The following is a 21003-nucleotide window of genomic DNA, read 5'->3' on the forward strand; positions in this document are numbered from 1 at the left end:
CATTTTTAAAGCTTCACTTTAAGTGCATGGAAAAGAACTCACCAAACTTCTTTTTCCATTAAGGAAATGTAATACAGGATTGGAAGGCCATGAGAACCAATAAAATGATTACATTAAAATTTCTGGATGAACTATTCTTAACTAATCCTTTAAATTAAAAAACACAAAGCACCAAAACCAATGCAGTGAGATGCCTGAGTATATTCATCTTTTAGTGGTACTACCAAATTAATCTAAGCGGCTGATATCAGATTGTACAGTTTGTTTTGCCGAGCATGAAGCAGTGTTCCTTACTTTGATGGAGGTGATAGGATGGTCATAGAGTTTCTAAAAAATGCAGCATAGAGTTGATTTGATACGCCTGAGTAAGTCCAGAATACTTTTTAGCACTAAAAACACAAATGATGTTGAAGACTTGACTCAAGACAAAACGAACACACCTGAGATGAGGAAAAGGAATGAATTACAGACCAACATGATGTTCTTGTGTCAGCGCAGGTAAATTACAGCCTTCAAACACGTCTCAGTAGGGTTTTCTGAGCACAGACCAAATCTAGATCTTGTTTAATCTGTTTCTTGGAACCAAGCTGAAAGTGTGTGAAGAAAAACCCCTAGTATAGAGTTTAAGACACTAGTCATAGGTCCTGTAAGTCACATTATTGCTTGTGAGGAGTGCATAATCACAAGTCAAGACATCAGATGTTAAAAACATACCCAATTAAAGCGGATTTCAGAGTCGGTTTCTCATAACTTCCTGAAAGTGTTGTCATGTGGATATCATTATAGGGGTGAGTTTGAACAAACTATGCATCTCGTATGTATTCATGTAAAATCGTTTGAAAAACCAGCGGTGCATTCAATCGTGTCAAACTTAATTCAAATCAAACAAATATCTTAAAACATTGTGTATGGTTTTCACAAACAATTTACATAACTGATGTTTCATGAGAGGAATCTTGAGTTTAGGTCAGATGAACATGGTTTCATGTATAATCTGAACTGCTTCAGGACAAAGTAACTTAAATAAACAATTGAAAATGATATTAAAAATGGTTTATTATGATATTTCTTCAACCGCATATAAAATCAAAGTCCATCAAGTAAACCACCTTGGATTTGCAACACTATCCTTAAAGATAAAACTCTGCTAACATGCACAGAAACTAAAAACAACTCAAAGCAAATCGATTAAATTAAACTTTCAAAAAGGTGCCAGAAAACCTGATCACCGATTAAAATCATCTTAAGGCCAGCATTTCATTTCAGGAGACTTGACTTGATAAATGACACAACAGCTTTCTTGTTTAACAGTGGTGTAAATGAAATGAAACCGAACAATGAAGATGTTTGATCGTGTCCAGCGAGTGATTCCTATGTTATAAAAGGAATACAAATTTTCTGACAGAAGCAACGTGAAACAAACATTGTATGTTTTTTTTTTTTTTTTTGTATCTATGAGATATCAGGTGTGCATGTCTCACGTAGAGCACAACTAAAAATGCTGCAAGCAGCACGGTCATGGCCCTGTCTGCTTACACACAGACACACACACACACTCACGCAAAGACAACGATATAACTGGCTCCGTACTTGGGCATCTCTGACAATTCCATGATGCTGGTCACAGTTTAGCAGCCATGAAATTGATGTGAGGTTTGGTGAGAGGGAACAGCGGCAGACTCCTTTTGAATTCAGTCATATCCTGAACCAGTGACGGCTGAAACACACAACACAATGGGTGATTTATTTATTTTTAAAGAAAATGCAAGCAGTACTTGCTCATGCAAAACTATCCACCACAAAATTTTGAGGCCATTAAATATTGCATATTGCATATCCAAAAATGCATATTGCAACTGTACATACACATCTATGCGATACCTGAGGAAGTGAAGGGGCAGGAGCCAGATTGACGTCATTTTGAGCAGGAAATTCTCCAACCACTGGACCTACAGGAAACACGTGGTAGAAATAAATGAATCTGCCCTGCTGCTACTGCTGTCAGTCCAATCAAAATGCACAAGTGCTGTGCAAGTACTTACAGGAGTCCATCTCTCTAGACAACACATGCACAGACACTTTGTGTCTTCTGGGAGCATCAATGGCCAACAAGTCCTGGAGAGAACAGACATGATGAATGAACCACATGACTAGAGGCATTAAATATTTTGAGATATGAAGATAAATTATTTGTTTGCAAGGGCTGCATTTAATTGAAATTGAAATTAAGCACTCGGAAACTACTTCATATACAAAGACTTAATAATATTTTATATAGTTATAGAAAATCTGAATCTTTAAGCATATAACTGACAGCAATGGTCTCACTGAAATATTTGCAAATGCCGTTGAGATTGGCCCTTTTTGCATGTGTTTGCATACTGAAATGTGACTGGTTTATTTTCATGCACCTGCTTTTACAATGTTGTACACCGTGTACAGATTCTCATTCATCACAAAAGAAAAACGTGTGTGGTATGAAAATGTCTTTTGCACAGAACCAAAGCCAAAACCCTAACATTATTATTTTGCTTCAAGCATGGACAGTTTCTTCAGGAAATGCAAGTCTCAGCATCTGTTTCAATTTGTGACAAAGTATTCAGTTCATTACCAACCCTGTAAAACTGCATAATATGTTCCTTTGTCAGTGTCTTCAGGTAAGCCACTTCGATATTATCTAGATCAGAGAAAACAATGACATTAAACTTCAGATACATGACGCTAACATGAGTTCATTTCGGTGACTCTCACCCCTGTCGAAGTTGTACTGTTGGGAGATGATTTCTCCCCAGTATTTGGCACATTCAGCCGCCAGCTTCTTGGGTTTGTCGAGACGGCGAATAGCCAGTGCCTGGATGTGCTTCTGAAACGCTTCCTCCCCCATCTCCTCCACACTCTTCTCCATGTTCTTGAGGAAAGCCTCCACTCGAGACTCCAGGTAGTGAGGAGCCTTTTCAGACTGGATGATGAAACGCAGACCCTGCACTCCATTAGCTCTGCGGGGGCCGCTGAACACTATGTAACCTGGACGGTCAGACACACAGAAAGAAAGAAATTATGTTTTTAAAAGCAGTGGGAGCAGCAGGAAGAGTCTGTGTGCCTAAACTGAACTACCAACTACTACTGATCATCATATCGATAGACAAAAAGAGAGAAAACTGTATTTCCACACACAACAGAGAGCATTGAGTTACCCAGCTGTTCTTTGGTGCGTAGCGTGTTGAAGCATGGCTCAGAGATGATTTGACAGAAGAGCTCCAGCAGCATGTTCTCATGGGTGTTCTGCATGTCAGTCTGATAGTAAATCTCGATTCCACAATTATTATGAACCTCATTCCTCTGCTGGTAAACATACCAACCACCTGATAACCACAGAAAACTGGACTTAAACACGAGCACCATAACAAACAAACACACACACAAAACAAGCACAAATATCATAGACCTTAAATTACATTCAGGTTTAATACCAGTCTTCATTTCTTTGAGCCTATGAATATGTATTGATGGAAAACAAAAATTACAATAAAATGCATTTTAAAAATCCTACACTACTTAAATATAATTTAAAACTTAAATATTGGTCTTTCTATTCAAAGTACCCTGAAAAAAAAGGAAAAAAAGCAGAGCAACTGATTTCACCATTTATAATAAATGTCTTAAGCATCATATCAGCATATTAGTATGATTTCAAAATATTACATTAGAAATCGGCTATTTTAAATGGTACTAATTTCACAGTCAGTATTACTGTTTTTACTGTATTTTTGGTCAAATAAATTCAGCCAAGGTGAGCTTTTCAATTAGTTACAATTTCAACCTTTCGAACGGTTGTGTATACTGTACCTGTGGATGCAGAGCTCAGTTTGAGAAAAGCTGAGAGAATGTAAGACTATCTTAGATGTTGCATGGAAGTTTGTGGTGCTAAGGACTTACCGTCAGGTACCTGCACTTCCCTGTAGCGAATTAACTGACTCGGTAGTAGGGGTTTAGTGTGAGCATGCTCAATGAGAGTGTCCTCCAACATTTGCATCATGCCCAGAGCAGACTGGAGACAGCAGACAGACAGTTAGACAGAGCACACTGCTCAAATCACAAACCATAACAGGTTCACAAAAGCTAAATCTAACATTAAATCATGTTGCATCAATGTATGAGCCAATTCAATTAATTTACAACTTACAAAAATGAGAACAAAAGCAATTCAAAGAATCATCAAACATGAAGCAAAACAAAAATGGTTCATTTTAACAAATGGTTTCCACCCGTCTTGAGACAAAACTCCTGCTCTCCACCTGCCTTTTTTGTACGTCATCAAGGAAAAATGCTTTTCATACAAACCTGTTTGGTGATGTTTCCATGCAGCAGGGCTTCGATGTGTAACCGTGACAACAGCTGCGGTATGAACGCCTTCAGTCGAGGTAACGTCACATCTAAGAAACACAGTCACAGCATGAACACATGCAGGAGACCATTGCGCTCGCTTTCACAGAACAACGAAAGAGCTTCGTACCTTCCAGAGCATCTCTGAGCTCGTCTTTGGTCCAAGCCACCTCAGTCATGAGCAGCCGCAGGTAATACATGGCATGCTGGTGAGGCTGTTCAGCACGGAAGTTATTCAGAGACCTCATGTACTGAAAAATAAAGAAATAAAAATCACACACAAGTTTCATTTAGATCTGTTATAGAGCATATTTTCTCATGGACACGGATCAGAAAACGCCAAATGTCTGACTACCAGGCCCAGACGAATCCACAGATATTTCTGCTAATGATGCATCAATTTCAGCAATCAAAAAACAATTCAGTGTTTCAACTGCAGAAATACAGCCTGTAAACAAAGTCTTTTAAATTTATATGTCCCTCAAAAAAGCCATTTAAAGTATATAGTTCATTAGTTACCTAAAAAAAAAAAATCTATACTGTATTAGATATTCATTAAATTTGTTATTCGCATCTCGTTACTCGCTGTAGGTTGCAAACAGAATGTTTTAAGCATCACTTAATACTATAATGCACTAACACTATAATGCTCTTCTCCACTTTCTGATACAACCAGATGTGTCAAACCTGACATGTCAATAAGCTCTTCACTGATTGGGCTGCACAACAACACGTCATGCAAATTTCCCACACAAGCTGAAATTTGTCAGTTTGTGTAGAAAACACGATTGAGGCAAATACTGCGTGTTCCCAGGCAATCGCGTCACCCAATTCATTAAGAATTTGCATCTGTGCATTGACATTGTATGTAATTTACTTATGAATTTACAGCATTTACATTTGTTTTTGCCTAAATGAAAAACTTTAATTTTGATTTAGGTGTAAAACATGGTGAAATGTGTTAAAGCACAAATTGGCTGGGAAATGGGGAAATCTACAGAGATTTCTGTGAGCATAGATGTAACTGTAAAAGTATATTAAAGAGTGTGAGGGTGAGTGTGTCTTACCGCTTCCTTAATGATATCAAAGCGCTTCTCATCGATCTGAAACGAGGCCATTTTCTCGATGATCTTCTTCAGCAAGATGTGTTGTTTGTCATTATAACCCTTGACTGACAGCTGACACACACACAGATGCATTGAATATTTATGAGAACGAGTGATAAGAACCAAAACCATTCAATCACTTTCATCTTTCATTGTTTTGATTTTATGAAATCTGTAACATTTAAAATGGAAGACACTCTATGAGACAAACATACACAAAATTCAGCACAGATGCATGAGCTACTGCAGAGCAGTCTAAAGTTACACTTTATGGGTCACATCTTCAGACAATAATCAATGCAGTGCAGTGTGTGAAACTGGACTGGCCTCCTCATGGGAGTGGCATGTTGGGAAACCATGGCACTGGGGGTACTAGCATACTTACATACATCCCATAGACAGTATTCTGAAGGTCATAGCCCAGGCCGGCTAGCTCGGCTGCATATGCATACTCATTCAGGGAGTCCTTGAGTAACTCGAGGTACAAATATGCCATATTACAATGCAGTGGGTCCACGTATGCAAATGGGCTGTGGAAAGAATGCAAGTGATAAATCCTGTCACTTATAACTTCAGTACGAAGGGTTAATCTCTGAAAAATGTAACTGCAGTAGTAAAAAGGGAATTTAAGAGGATAAAAAAAATGCTATTTCAATAACTTTCAAATTAGCTTAATTGGTCTGAAAAAAAAAAATCATCAGTGCTGGGGAGCAAAAAAAAGAATCTGTAAAACCTGAAGAGCATTGATGAACAATTAACAATTTTACATAACATTTTCAGGTTAAACAAATACAGATTTTTTTTATATTTAATTGTAGAATTATTTTTGCAGATAGTACCCTACCACTAATAATTGTTACCATTATGCAAAATACAAATAGACAGACAATCAGTTTTTATGCTGAACCTACCTGAAAAACTCAAAGTTTAAACAAGCCTTGGGTAGGAAAAACTTGTCATCCTGTTTGAACCAAACTTTGCTCATTGCTGTATCCTTAAAAAAGATTGAGGAAGACCAAAAAGTAAGTGTTTGGGAGATTTTTAGTTAATCAGTTAAAAGATACTCCAAGTACAAATTGTATTTAAGAAAAAAAAAAATACCTTTATCAAAGTGGGGATAGATGGGGGATCCTTCTCTAGAGGATAAATTTCAAAGTTTGTTGGAATGAATTCATTCTTCATTGGCAGTTTGAACTTTCCATTGAGGTTAGCATTTTGCCATTTCTGAAACAAAAAGGCGGCAATAATTAATTTTCTCCCCCAAATTATGGTAGTTACGGTTTCCTAGAGTTTTAAGTTTTTACAAAATCAAGCTGACCTGTGTATTTCACAGCTTAGCCAGTCCCCTTTGATCAAACATACAGTGCTCATAATACATGGATCGCCCCTACAACCTTTTTAGTTACCCATCCAGACCATTCACCACTAGTCAAAATTCTGAATGAAAATGAAAATAAGATTTGTATGTGTACTTGGAAAAAAAGAAAAGAAACCACAAATGAAATCAAACATCTGACGAAATCAAATGTGTCTCACCTTAATAGCCTCATCAGTAATGGCTTCCTGTTTATACTGCGTGCCGTACCACTCCTCAGTTCGGTCCGTCTGTCCTTCAAATGATTTGGAGACGACAGCGACCCTTAAAGAAAAAAAAAAAAATTGAAGCTAAAAGATTTGGATGATCATTGCACCAGACACAGCATGACACCGTCCATTTCCCACAACTCCCTTGGGAAAAATGGGCCATGCAATTTTGCTGCAGTAAATAGATTGGGAATTATGGTCATTACATCAGTCAAAGGTTTGAGTTTCCCGGAGCTTTTCTATCTGCTGTGCAGGGCTTTAGATCAATGCACCATTTCTAGACAAATTTAGACCATTCTGATCAATAGAGAACTTTTGACTTATCAATTGCATAAGAGCCCAGAATAGGTTGGGTCTAAAAACCTGAATACTCCTTCCAGAATTGTTCCAAATCACACAAGGTTACCTGCAGGATAGAGCAGTTTCACCACCTGATGCTTATTGCGCACAAAAACGACAAGGGCTTTCTCAATCTGGCAAGCTTTTATTTAACTGGTGCTACACAATTTCTAGCACTATGAGAGCACAGATCCTTTTTTAATTCTACTGGAAAACACGTACATTGTTTAAAAGGAACTGAGTTTCTAAAATATGCACTCCTGAGGAAGACCTAGTTGGTGGATTTGGCAACGTTCATGAACACTCAAGGTAAAATGTCATTTTGAATTATGATAAAACCACTGCTAAATGTCACAATAACTGTGCTTGTTTATTTTAAATATGGTATAGATTGTCTCCAGCGGTCTAAGTTGGCAGTTATTGGGCAGAAAAGGCTAGATTAGATTTTCACAAATATCTGACTAAATCTAAATATCTGACTATGTGAGACTGGTCATCTAAAGTTGCAGTGCTTTTAGCAAGGTCAGTGTAGTAGCCAAATCACACAAGAAGAGATGTGACAAGCAGCAAATCACCAGATCTGATCTTGATCAGAATAGTTTAGAAATACTAAGACAAAATAAAATACAGCAACCCTAGAAGTTCTTCCATCCCAAAAACAACACAAGAGAAGCAATGGTATGGGGGTTGAGATATGGTTCAAACAGAAACAAAATGCTCTTTTAAAGCTGGAAAGGAAATTGCCTCCATCACATTGGTGAGAATCTGAAGTGGGAGTCTTTCAAACACAGCAAGAGGATCCAGTATCAAAAAACACTTAAAAAACAGATAAAAAAAAAAAAAAAAAAGAATAAACGATCTGAATCCCGTTTGGGCCTAAGGAGCAATACATTAAAGAAGCTGATATTTGCTTTGCACAGGTTCAAAAATGAAGCACATTCAGCAGGTCTTTGAAGAGACCAGCCATCTGGACGTTTGTGTTAAAATAACCTCAACCTGAGGAGACACTAAACAGCTTTCCGATCTATCCACATTTTTATCATGGGTAACACCAATGACAGCGTTTCAGTTTAATATTTGGGATGAGTGATTTGAAATATCAGTGCTGGTATTGCTAGATCTCAGTGCTGCGTTTGACACTATTGATCGTAACATACTTCTACTGAGACTGGAAAACTGGGTTGGGCTTTCTGGGATGGTACTTAAATGGTTCATGTTATACTTGGAAGGGAGAGGCTATTATGTGAGTCTAGGAAAGTGAAGTGACATTCAGCCAAGTATGGTGACCCATACTCAGAATTTGTGCTCTGCATTTAACCCATCCGAAATGCACACACACAGAGCAGTGAACACACACACACTGTGAGCACACACCCGGAGCAGTGGGCAGCCATTTATGCTGAGGCGCCCGGGGAGCAGTTAGGGGTTCGATGCCTTGCTCAAGGGCACCTAAGTCGTGGTATTGAAGGTGGAGAGAGAACTGTACATGCACTACCCCCACCCACAATTCCGTCCGGCCCGAGACTAGAACCCATAACCCTTCGATTGGGAGTCCGACTCTCTAACCATTAGGCCACGACTTCCCTAGGAGAGCATAAGTCTAAGTGGACGCCCATGATATGTGGAGTCCCACAAGGCTCGATTCTAGCATCACTCTTGTTTAGCATGTATATGCTCCCACAAAGTCAAATAATGAGAAATAAGCAAATTGCCTATCACAGCTATGCTGATGATACCCAGATTTACCTAGCCTTATCGCCAAATGACTACAGCCCCACTGACTCCCTCTGCCAATGTATTGGTGAAATTAACAGCTGGATTTACCAGAACTTTCTTCAGTTAAACAAGGAAAAAAACTCAAGTCTTTGACTCTAGAGGTCAAAGAACCAAAAATCAAGTCAGGAATCTTGGTGTGATTCTGGAGACAGACCTTAGTTTCAGTAGTCATGTCAAAGCAGTAACTAAATAAGCATACTATCAATTAATAAAACATTGCAAGAATTAGATGTTTAGTTTCCAATCAAGGCTTGCAGAAACTTATTCATGCCTTTATCGCCAGCAGGGTGGACTATTGTAATGATCTCCTCACCGGGCTTCCCAAGAAGACCATTAGACAGGATTCTGACTAGAACCAAAAAATCTGAGCATATCACACCAGTCCTCAGGTCCTTACACTGGCTTACAGTTACATTTAGGGTTGATTTTAAAGTACTTTTAATCATCTAAAAGTCACAATGACCTAGGACCGAAATCCATTGCAGATATGTTCACTGAATATAAACCTAACAGACCACTCAGATCATTAGGATCGAATCAGTTAGAAATACCAAGGGTTCACACAAAACAAGGGAAATCTGCTTTACTGATTATGCCACCCACAGTTGTAACTAGGGTGACCACCCGTCCCGCGTAGCGTGTGCGCGCACAGCGTTTGAAGCCCAATTCATTCGTCCTACATATTGAGACAATGTCACGCATAATCAATGCTTTCTCAAAAAAAGTTGGTCACTCTATATCCTCGAGCCCCAGGCAGCATGAACATTACTTGACAGTTCAGCACGCTACTTTTGCCACACCCATCCCTCAGTTGAACTGCTGACTAGGTTGTCAACTTTTTCATTGTCGTCATGACAGCGCACGCATGTGCATACCAGACACACTGGGAAGGAACTTTTAGATGCATGCTTTCCAATTCGAAAAATGGAGATAGATTTTATTTTTATGCGCCTGCCTTTACTAACATGCGAGTTCACCATCCTTCCTCCCCATGAACCTCTGGAGTTGTGAGTTTAGAATATTTTTTTTAACCGTTCCTGTGGTGTTGAGCAACTACAATTCATTTTAATCCTATAATTTTATATTATAATTTATTTAAAGTGAATAAATTGTAATGAAAAATAAATAAAATTAAATAGCTAAAGTAAATCATAAGTGGAAGTGCATCTGTCAATTCTGTCATGAGCAAACATCAGCAGTTACACGTTTAGGGGAATATGACATTATTAATATACCATGTAAGGTGGGATGTGCTAGAAATGGGTAAACCACTATCAGTTAGTCTGCCCATGGTGTGGGGGCACCACCGCGCAAGGTGTCCCACATTGTCACTCAGAAACATACCCCTTGTCCCCCCTTGGACTTATTAGCAGGTGGTCACCCTAGTTGTAACCAGCTTCCAGTAGAGATCAGATGTGCTAAAACATTAGCCACTTTTAAATCTAGACTCAAAACTCATCTGTTTGCGAGGTCCAAGCTTATTACAGTATATTTTATGTATTGCACTGTATTTTATGTAAAATCATTTTCTATTTCTAAACTCTTAAATTCTTTAATCATTTTTTAAATAATTTTCAAAGCTTTTAAATTGCTTGTTTTACTTTTGTGATTATTTTTCTGTGAGATTTTTTATTTTATGTAAAGCACTTTGAATTACCACTGTGTATGAAATGTGCTATATAAATAAACTTGGTGTGTATGTTACAAAAATGTAGGACCACTGTGCTCTGTGCTCACCTGAAATTCTCTGGTCTCAGTTTATCAAGCACCATCTCGATCAGGTCTGGTCTGAACTCCTCCAGCAAGTATTCTGCAGCCAAGATTTCCTCCAACGGATAGTACTGACACAGAGAGAAATGGGCATTATATATTTTTTCTCCAAAACAATCTGAACGATTTATAGCTTTTGAAATGTCTTTAAATGTTTTAATTTATACAATTATTATATGTTTTTAGTATCCAACCAGATCACTGGGTACTGCAACCTATAATATAATGCACTCAACCTTACATTTCCAAAGTTACACAACACCTTTTCGATTGGTATATACTGATGCATATAATTCCAAACACTATATCTGAAATGGACAGACTGCAGTATACTGTTGTATGCTGTACACAAACAGAAAATAATTCAAATGAAACACTGGCCTTGATCTCCTTACAAAAAACAGAGCGGCACCCTGATGACACAAGCAACTGTAACCATGGTGACAACCTTTTAAAGTCTTTCATGACAGACACCTACATGCAGTAGTCCAGCCACTTTAGACGTGTAGCCACGAGGACGTTCCTTATCCTTAAATCTGAAAGCCACGGTGTTCAAATCCTGCAAAAACAAAATGTATAGACCAGTCGGCGATGTCCTAACCACCAAGTGTCATTGTCAGTAGCCCTGTATGAAAATCCACCTGGCGCTTGTCATAGAGGTTTGAAACAAGATAAAAGCACATAATTAATTTTAATTATTGGGTAAACCAGTCCTGAAAAGGGCCCAATGAAATCAATTTGATCTTTCCCCAAAATCTTTTTTTAAAAAGGTAGTTATATTTTTTCTAGCTTGCCTTTCAAATAAACTTCATAAAATAATTTAATGAATCCTTTGAAATGTAAACCGATTGAATTGATGAATTTTTCATTCCTCAGCTAAATGTGCCGCACAATAGAAATTTACAGTTAAATAACGGACAAAATGTAAAAACATACATTTAGTACTCCACTTTTCTGCAACACTGCATTTTTATATTTATGTTTTTTAATTAAGCTGCGAGGTCAAGGCATGACAATCGATCTTCTATAGGTCACGTTTTCACGTCATAGGAATTCTCAGGTCAGAGTTCACCAAACTTGAACTTTGGAACAATTTTGCATAAGCTTGCGTTTCCACTCGCCTGCATGCATATGAATGGAAGTCAATGGAAAGTGTAGTGATTACACAGTAAATTCCATTTCTATGACTGGAACTCACAAATCTTTCTACACTCTTTGCATTGCAAGACTTTACTTTATGAACAATGTTGTTCATACCTTACACTCCTGAAAGACCCACTCTTGAGGGCCTTCTGTCCGCAGCTTCTGAATATACTGGAACATGTGGAAGATGATATCCTCGACATGCACTAGAGACACAGGAAATACAACTCAAGCCATCAAAAACATAGTGACCAGCACTAACACACACACACAAACACACTCCAGGTCCTTACACAGCCCCTCTTCTGTCAAGTCCACATTAATAATGAAGAACATGAATCCCCTGGCTCCTTCTTTCTGGCCTCCGACTAGCGTGTTCACCCATCCTGAAGAGAGAGACAGTGCATCCATGAATCCATGGACACAATAAATGGCTGAGATCTAAAATTTATGCAACCAGGCCATTTTACCAGTCATATGCTAATTTGATGTCTTACTGGCAAATTATCTTCCATTTTTTTTGCACAGTTTATTATTCGGGCACTCAAAGAAAAAGTTCCTATTCCTGACAAACTCTCTCACCTTTAGCTTTGAGCTCAGACAAAAGACTCCCTGGACCCTCATGTCCGATCAGATGGCCCAGATAATGACCTGGATTTGATTTGTAGTACTTCTGCAGGTCTGGGATAGGGAAGGTCACATACAAGTTTCTTATGTCCTTGATAGGCACGACTTTATAAAATTGCTGCGGGGAAGAAAGAAAAATTTTGTACATAGAGTAGTAGAGAACATTCCTTAAAAGAAAAAGAAATTGTGCTAAAAAAATGTAATGCAGTAGAATTATCCATTCACTAACTCAAAGGACATTAACCGTTCACTACTGTTTGGATTTCAGTAAGGTTTAAAGAAAGTAATACTTTTAGTATTAGTAAAAACGGTAGTGCATAATATTAAAAGGTCAATTCTGATGGATGCATTTCTGTTAGATGTCACCAAGAAAAAGTAGGTTTAGAGTTTAGATCTCACCCTCAGGTGTTCCTCCTGGAAAGGGTGTGATGGGAATTCTGGGAGAGGGACATTCTTGTTCTCAACCTCTCCAAAAAGTTTCACCACCATAGATGTCAAATCATCCAGCGACTCTGAAAAACGTGGAGACACAATGTTAAACTTCAACTGAAAACTTTCTTTCTGCACCCTTTATAAAACATACTAGTCTATGCAATAAATTATGATTCATTCATCAGAATGACCAAGAACAAGGCAGATCTCGTGAAAGATTCAGAGTCAGACTGAGACCAAAGTGAAAAATCTGCCGTGCCTTGAATGGAGTTTACAGATCATTGCGTTTACTGTCAACTACATTTACGTACACAAATCGGATTCACTTTTAGTTTTTTATTAAACAGAGTGAATGTGAATACTGTGAATGATACAATGACTTACCTCTGCCCAGCACACACAAGCCCATCAAGTTGGAGGAATAGTAGGTGGAGTGAAACTTGAGCAGCTCCTCACGGATATCAATGCCCTGTTTAGATGGCCTAGTCTCAAGGGTTAACTTATTGCCTTAAGAGAAAAAAACAAAAAAAAAAATATCACAAAACAAATAATTTTGTGTAAAACAACCAGCACTGATAAGAATATAAAAGGACAGTCAATAGGCACATGATATTTGGTACCCAGAAATGAAGACAACTTTAAATTTACACACGCTTCTCCTACAGCTACAGACCTGCCTGTCTTAAAGATGAAGAAAGTGAACCTGTGTTCGCTTCGGAGCATTGCCATATGAATTCAAGGCAAGATCTGAGGGTGGATGTTCTGATGAAGTGGTGTTGAGATGAGTTTTAGCTTTAAACTGTTGCTGTATCATTATATGAGTGGTATTTGGTATTAAGGCCAATTCTCACTGCACTGACAGACAGAGACAAATGGCATCAAACATTGTTGGGTTGTCAGATCAGTGTGTTGCCCATCTGCTCTTATGAATCTATTATGAATTATAAAGCAGATTAACCCACTGATTATGGATATTGCTTTAAAAAAAAGTGCAAACAGTTAGCTAAAGTGACATTCCGTATTGTAAAGAAAAGTTAAGAATATTACCTTTGTCTGCAATGCTCTTTAACATACACATCTGTTGTACAGCATTTTAACAGACTGAAATTTGTCTTATATCAATAGTTGTATTTTGAACTCAATAGGTTTGAGCTAAAGGCTGATGTAGTTAACAAATAAACATTTGTTTGAAAGCATTCATTTCATCAATTGAATGAACAGTTTTTCCTCTGGTTAGCATGAGGATAAAGGCACTAATATATAACTCAAGGCTGCCATCATCTGGCTATTCTGGGCACAATAAATCTCCTCAAAGAAGATTAGGCTAAATTGATTAGACATTATCCACCATCTTTCCACTGTCCTACACGGAGAATGAAGTAAAGAAAATTACGGTACACTGTGATGGGGAAAAAGGCATGTTTCAAATCAAATCTTAGGTCTTCAAACAGAAATGATGGTACAGTAAATACATGAAAGAGATCAAATCAAGCATGAAGCATTTCCATACCAGTGCCAAACTTGCTAAAAGGATGTTTGGGGTTCCCAGTGGCTTTCTCCAACTGAAAAAGCCGCCATGCGTCATTCATGAGGTTCTTCTCGTGCTCTGAATCAACTGCATTCACCTCTCGGTCCTTACAGCTCTCATCAAACAGTGGACAGAGGAAGAACTGGGCAAATCTACAAGACAAAGTCAGTTAAACAACATTTAATGCACCATTTAGATTAAGTCTGTTTGAACAATCAAATGTTATCCTACAGCTGTATTTATACAAATGCAAGATATTTGTATAAATAAAACCTGAAATCAAACATGCAACTGCCATGCAAATAAATGTACACAGTGACTAACACTGCTGCAATTGACATGGTGATCTGCACTGTTGATCATAAATATGCAAGGGGAGAAAAAAAAAAAGATACATCTCAAATAAAATTAAAACCAAGTCCTAATCCCACTATAAATTTCCCCTAATCCCACTATAAACTGGCGAATCCAATGAATTCAAGAAGGTTTGTGCATTGCAAAACATGCAGTGCAGCTCGCAAAAGTGACATTCCGTACGGCAAACAAAAGTTAAGAATAAACATTTTTGCTACACATACATCTGCTGACCAATGAGAATGTCAGAGAGGCAGGTGCCCTTTCATCCAATTGGCTACTGTATTTTTCGGACTATAAGTCGCAGCTGAGTATAAATCGCATCAGTCCAAAAATACGTCATGGTGAGGGGGAAAAAAAAAAAGTCGCACTGGACTATAAGTCGCATTTATTTAGAACCAAGAGAAAACATTACAGTCTACAGCCGCGAGAGGGTGCTCTGTCTTCAGTGTAGACTACAAAAACACTGAGCAGCATAGAGCGCCCTCTCGTGGCTGGAGACGGTAATGTTTTCTATTGGTTAATTTCTTTTGGTTCATTTCTCTCGGTTCATGTCAAATTATTTTTGATAAATAAGTCGCAGGACCAGCCAAACTATGAAAAAAAGTGTGACTTATAGTCCGGAAAATACGGTATGTGTCCAACTGATCGCTCATGTCTCATTGCCTCATCTTTTTCCACACCCTCAAAATGTATCCTTCACATTCCTAAATGTCAAACAAGTGCAAAATGCTTTCTAAAGTGTACACTGATATGTTTGCAAAATTCTGAGTCATGATCCAAATTTTGGTGATTAATCAAGAATCATTTAAATGTTTCAAATATGCAGGTTGTGTTCTGGGTCACATGAGCAGGTCCCAGCAACCCGATTCCTCCTGGGCATGTAACTCCACACCAAAAAGCATCGTGACACCTGAAGTTCTGAACCCGGTTCACCTTTTCAGAAGTTCAAACAGCGCACACTAACTCTTCAGCGTCTAAAAAGACCAGCACTCCAGATGGACCTTTAATAATTCATCAGTTGGTCTTTTTTTGGATTGATTTACCTGTCCAAAGCCCCTTGCAGATGCTCATGGGATACATCAAAATAGTAATTGGTGTGCTCTCCACTGGTGAAGGCATTAGAGCTGCCGGCGTGCTCACTCAAAAACTGACTGTACTCGTTCTCTTTGGGGTACTTTTCAGTGCCTAGAAACAGCATGTGCTCACAGAAGTGGGCCAATCCTGAAATGTTCTCGGGATCTGACAAAGAACCTGCAAGACAGGAAGAAGAGAAGAGCAGGAGATTAAGAAGTGCAAGAAATACCGTTCTTTTACACTACGACACAGTGCTTGACAAACTTGTAAATCGAGCTAGATGACAACAGTTTCCGACATATTCAAGAACCTCAAGCTTATATCCATAGTTGCACAAAAGGTCTGTATAAAGGTGAGCTACAGTATTAAAGGCTTTAAAACACTCAGACAACCAGCTGTACCATAATATACTAGTCAGTCACACAGGTTCCAAGTCTTTAGGCAAATCCATTTAGTTAGTAGCTTGAAGAGTAATAAAATAAAATGGATGAAAAAATAAAGTATGCATGAACACAAATGTGTAAGTTGTTTGCAAAACATAGTTACTCAATTCAATAGTACAATTAACACTAGGATAATTAACAGCAAATCATAATTTCAATTCTCTGTTGAAAATTAATGTATCTTCAAGAAACAAATTATTGCAAAACAAAGAGAATGAATTTGCACAAATCTCCTGCAAAACAGTTACATTGAAATAAATGCAGCAAATTTCACAAACTGATTTACGATTTAACCAAATTCTGCTTATTTTTCATAAAGGACCACTGAGAGCATTATGTGATTTACAAATGATTGACTCCATTTGTTTAGCTAGTCCTATGGTCTTTTTCGGATTGAAAATCATGAACAAAGCCTAGGAAAAGAAAAAAATGCATGACCTCAATGCATTCAAATGTGATTCTGGCCTTATCAAAAAGCTTTATTAAAATGTAATAAGTGAGCATTAAAGAAAAGTAGGGATGCACCGAAATTTCGGCCACCGAAAATTTTCGGCCGAAAATGGCCTTTTCGGTTTTCGGCCGATAGACTTTTATCACCGAAACAACACGGCCGAAATGTTGTGATGACGCAAACAGAAACCGCGACCTGCACGTGTACCTGCATAGCAAAGACCACGAGCTCCCCGCAACATTCACTTAACACCAGTGAGAACATTCTCTCTCTTCGTATTCCTTTATTCGCAGCACTAAAGCGTCTCCTAACAAAGAGATTAAGACGGACCACGAAGTAAAAACAAAGAAAAGTACAGTCTTATAGAGTCTGTTAGCACACGTCTCACTGAGATCTTTTCGGATCCTCTGCACTTCATCGCGAATGTGCTTGATCCGCGTTATAAAGACCATAACTTGGATGCGGAAATAAGGCAGCGCTCACGAGAAATGATCCAGGCCGCGCTGGATGCGGAGAACCCGCGTGGAGACAGAGAAGCGCCAAGCGCAGGAGACAGATCAGAGCGCAGAAAAAAAGACTGGTCTCTACACAAGATGAGTGGCATGCACCATCGTTGTCTGATATGTTCAGAGGAATTCTGCAAGAAAGTGCCTCAAATAATAATAATACGTTGGCTATTTTGTTCTTATACACACACACAAACATATATACATACATAATATCAGATTGTAGCCATATTTATGCTAGATTTTCTGCTAGATTTCTGCTTTAATTTGATAAAAATGTTTATTTATGCCCTGGCCCTATTTAAATACACTCTCTCAAATATTTCTCAAATGTCAGGCAGATGACAAGCTCAACTGCTCAACAGCTAGATGGTTATCTGTCTGAAGTCCCCATCCCCAGAAGTGATAACAGTCTTGCCAACTGGAGAAGTAATGCACTTTCTAGTGATACATAAAAAAATTTCAAATGCACTTCACCTAAATGCACTTAGTTTTTATGAGAGAACTGTTCATTTTAAAACCTTTCTGCAGGCCAGTAGACCTGTACATTATTATTAAATATACACATGAGTGGGATACATTTTTAGTTTAAATTTTATTTTATACTGTGCATTGTTGCAATGTGCTTAATAAATATTTACATCATTTGTAATTATGTATTTTTATGTATTTTTTTTTTAATAAGTTATGTAATTGTAATTATCTTTGAAACTTTAATATTAATTTATGCAATTGCAATGTCTTAATTTTAGTAAAGTTAGTACACGGTCATAGCAATAAATGCAATGGTACTAATAATTGGCATAATTTATTTCGGTGTTTCGGTTTCAGTTTTCGGCCTTGGTTTTCTCTTTTTCGGTTTTCGGTTTCGGCCAAGAATTTTCATTTCGGTGCATCCCTAAAGAAAAGTAATGAAATCTTTCTAACGTACATCTCTTCTTACACATTTCATTCAGTGGATGGTTCTTTAAACACTCTTGCTTTATAAAGTTACTTGATTGCTGAACGCTGTACTTCCTGGCATCAATTAAACCCACGGAAACATCTGTGCTCCAGATGTAATTCAAATCAACTGATTAAAGTTACACTTATATTTTCTTAAATAAAGGGCTGAAAAGATTTGAAGTGATAAGGATGCCTTCAATGACTTGTGCAGAGTGGTCTCTTCAGAAATAAAAACTCTTATGGGTTTCTCTCTACAACAAAGACAAAACCAGGACAAGGGCAGCTGCCAAGGTCTGAACTATTAAAAGCTGCTTTCTGTGAAGTGGAAAGCTATAAAGAGACAGAGGCAACCCAATCAATTGAGTTAAAATGCAGTTATTGATGGCCAATATGGAAGACCTGAGGTGAAGATGTCCCTCAGGTTAGTAATAAATAGTCTGCACTAAACAGAAGGGAACACAAAAAGTGGAGAAATGTGTGCAAAATGGAGCAAACAATAAAGAAACTGTTCCGGTTTACCTATGTGGACATCCAGCGCAGCTGATGATTTGTCAGTGGTGGGGTCACTGATGAGAATGGCTTTCAGCCCATTTGTAAACTCAAGTCCTCGATACTCCCGTTTGTCTTCTGGAGAGCGAATGATATCACTCACCACCCTCTTTACAGCCGGATCACTCATTCTGACGGACAGAGTGGAGACAAGTCTGGACAAAATAAAAAAAGACAAAATTAAGAGATCAGGCATTATCAAACTAACTCTTTAAGAATTACTTCCCCTAAAGAGGAATATCAAAGGGCAAACACACTGAAAACTTCAGTCCCAAAACTAAAATACAGCCAAAAAAACAATCGAATTAAAACGTCATTTAAATGTTACCCTTTAATTCAAATTAGGCTTTAATCCTTAAAAGGATTAGTTTAGCTAGTTTAGTTTAAAGGGTTATGACCTTAGCCTATCTGATTAGTTTATCCTATTAGTTTATTTGAAACTTAAGTTCAGTCAACTAGATTAGTGGTTTAGTTCGAGTGCAAGTTTAGTCTTACAGTTTAAGCTAAACTTTAGTTGAACATTTAAACGGTGTCGTTTATGAGCAAGTTGAGGACTTCAGTTGAGCTTACGTTTAGTACACGGTTTAGTTTAAGTGCAAGTGATTTAATTATGTGTGGAAGTTATATTTCGTTTAAGTTTAGTCCAGTTTATACAGTCCAGTCGGCTTCCATCGTTTTCGGGCGGCTTTACGTTTTAAACCGACTTACTGTTGTGCTATACAAAAATCAACAAGAAATTCGAGTGACTTACACATTTTCATAATTAAAATGAAACCATATTGAAACATTGTATAATACTCTACCATAAGCTAAAGTGCTCGCGCTCGACGCTAGCGTAACGTTACCGGGCCGCCGCTGAACGAACGAAATCACAAAGCATATATTCAACACTTACCAAGTAGTTCAAATGAAAACTGTGGAAAATATCATAAAATCGGAAGATAATTTGCTGTAAAAGCCAACCGGCTAACACATTTCTGCACACTTCAGTACTGGAAAACAAAACTGCCGAAGACGCCAGGGCGCCATGATTTCTGCAGACAAAACCAATCCACCTCAGATCAGCCGCAAGTCGCTTTTACGCGCCATTCATTAATGTACAATTAATATGATATATAAACTATTATATATATAAATCTATACATATATGTGGAACATGTATATTGATATCAGAAATGTTTAAAATACCCATTTGTTTCCCTGAAGCAGTTGGAATTGCTTAGTCACGCCTTGCTGACGATTGAAGTTACGAAACAGACCACACCCACATCCGGGTTTAGTGGCGAGCATGTTGATTATTTAAAGAGCCACCCCTGATTTAAGAGTCCAGCTCTCTCTCTCTTTCTCTCTCTCTCTCTCTTTTCTCTCTCTCTCTCTCACACACACACACACAAACATACTCTTCTAACCCCTCAGATAAAATTGGATGTCTGAGAAGATTTACCCTAGTGTTGAGTGTTATTTTGTAATTTTTTTTTTTAATTGAGTAACATTAACATTAAACATGCACTTTTGTCAAATACAAACACTAGTGAACACTATACATTTATGCGTAACCTATAAAGTCTGGGATCAGTAAGATTTTTTGGGCCTATTTTTTATAAAGAAGTGAATTAAGCTCATCTCATCAAGACTGCAATGATTTTATCAAAATAAAGAAAACAGTAATATTGTGGAAAAATTATTGCAATTTAAAATAATAGTTTTCTATTTTAATGCACTCTAAAATACAATTTATTATTGTGATGCAAGACTGAATATTAATCAGCCATTACTCTAGTCTACTCTTCAATGTCACATGATGCTTATTTATTATCAATGTTGGAAAGAGTTGTGCTGCTGCTGCTGCTGCTGTGTGTGTGTGTGTGTGTGTGTGTGTGTGTGTGTGATTACACAAACACACAGAGAACCTGTAATATGTTTTCAGGATTCTTTGACGAATAAAAAGTTAAAAAGAACAGCATTCATTTAAAGTAGAAATCTTTTGTAA

General features: G+C 37.8%; 1 protein-coding gene across 4 annotated transcripts; it reads right to left on the reverse strand.

Annotated features, from left to right (window-relative positions):
• Window positions 1-1038: 1038 nt before the first annotated feature.
• LOC113112434 (insulin-degrading enzyme) lies at window positions 1039-20318 on the reverse strand. 4 transcript variants are annotated; one of them, XM_026278008.1, is made up of 26 exons: window positions 20202-20250; window positions 19909-20047; window positions 18984-19168; window positions 16089-16296; window positions 14671-14840; window positions 13545-13667; window positions 13128-13240; window positions 12684-12846; window positions 12395-12487; window positions 12216-12307; window positions 11437-11517; window positions 10926-11029; window positions 7026-7128; window positions 6591-6713; window positions 6401-6483; window positions 5875-6019; window positions 5451-5561; window positions 4514-4634; window positions 4342-4433; window positions 3937-4048; window positions 3195-3362; window positions 2752-3024; window positions 2616-2677; window positions 2043-2115; window positions 1867-1949; window positions 1039-1717 (listed from the first exon to the last, which is right to left on the reverse strand). In XM_026278008.1, exons 3-26 carry the CDS (start codon window positions 19141-19143, stop codon window positions 1622-1624), a joined length of 2952 nt encoding a protein of 983 aa, XP_026133793.1. In that variant the 5' UTR covers window positions 19144-19168; window positions 19909-20047; window positions 20202-20250; the 3' UTR covers window positions 1039-1621. The 4 variants fall into 4 exon arrangements, with proteins under 4 accessions (XP_026133793.1, XP_026133794.1, XP_026133792.1 ...); XM_026278009.1 differs by lacking the exon at window positions 19909-20047 and having other exon boundaries at window positions 1882-1949; window positions 20202-20318; XM_026278007.1 differs by lacking the exon at window positions 19909-20047 and having other exon boundaries at window positions 20202-20318.
• Window positions 20319-21003: the final 685 nt, after the last annotated feature.

The sequence above is a fragment of the Carassius auratus genome, chromosome 13, assembly GCF_003368295.1.
Source record: "Carassius auratus strain Wakin chromosome 13, ASM336829v1, whole genome shotgun sequence".
Lineage (NCBI taxonomy): Eukaryota > Metazoa > Chordata > Actinopteri > Cypriniformes > Cyprinidae > Carassius > Carassius auratus.

Excerpts from the sequence above, each read along its gene's own strand:
- LOC113112434 (XM_026278007.1), bottom strand. The coding sequence starts at position 19,143 with ATGAGTGATCCGGCTGTAAAGAGGGTGGTGAGTGATATCATTCGCTCT. Across the intron at positions 6,484-6,590 it reads CTATCCCCACTTTGATAAAG|GATACAGCAATGAGCAAAGT; the intron begins GTATTTTTTTTT and ends ATCTTTTTTAAG. Across the intron at positions 4,049-4,341 it reads ATGGAAACATCACCAAACAG|TCTGCTCTGGGCATGATGCA; the intron begins GTTTGTATGAAA and ends TGCTGTCTCCAG.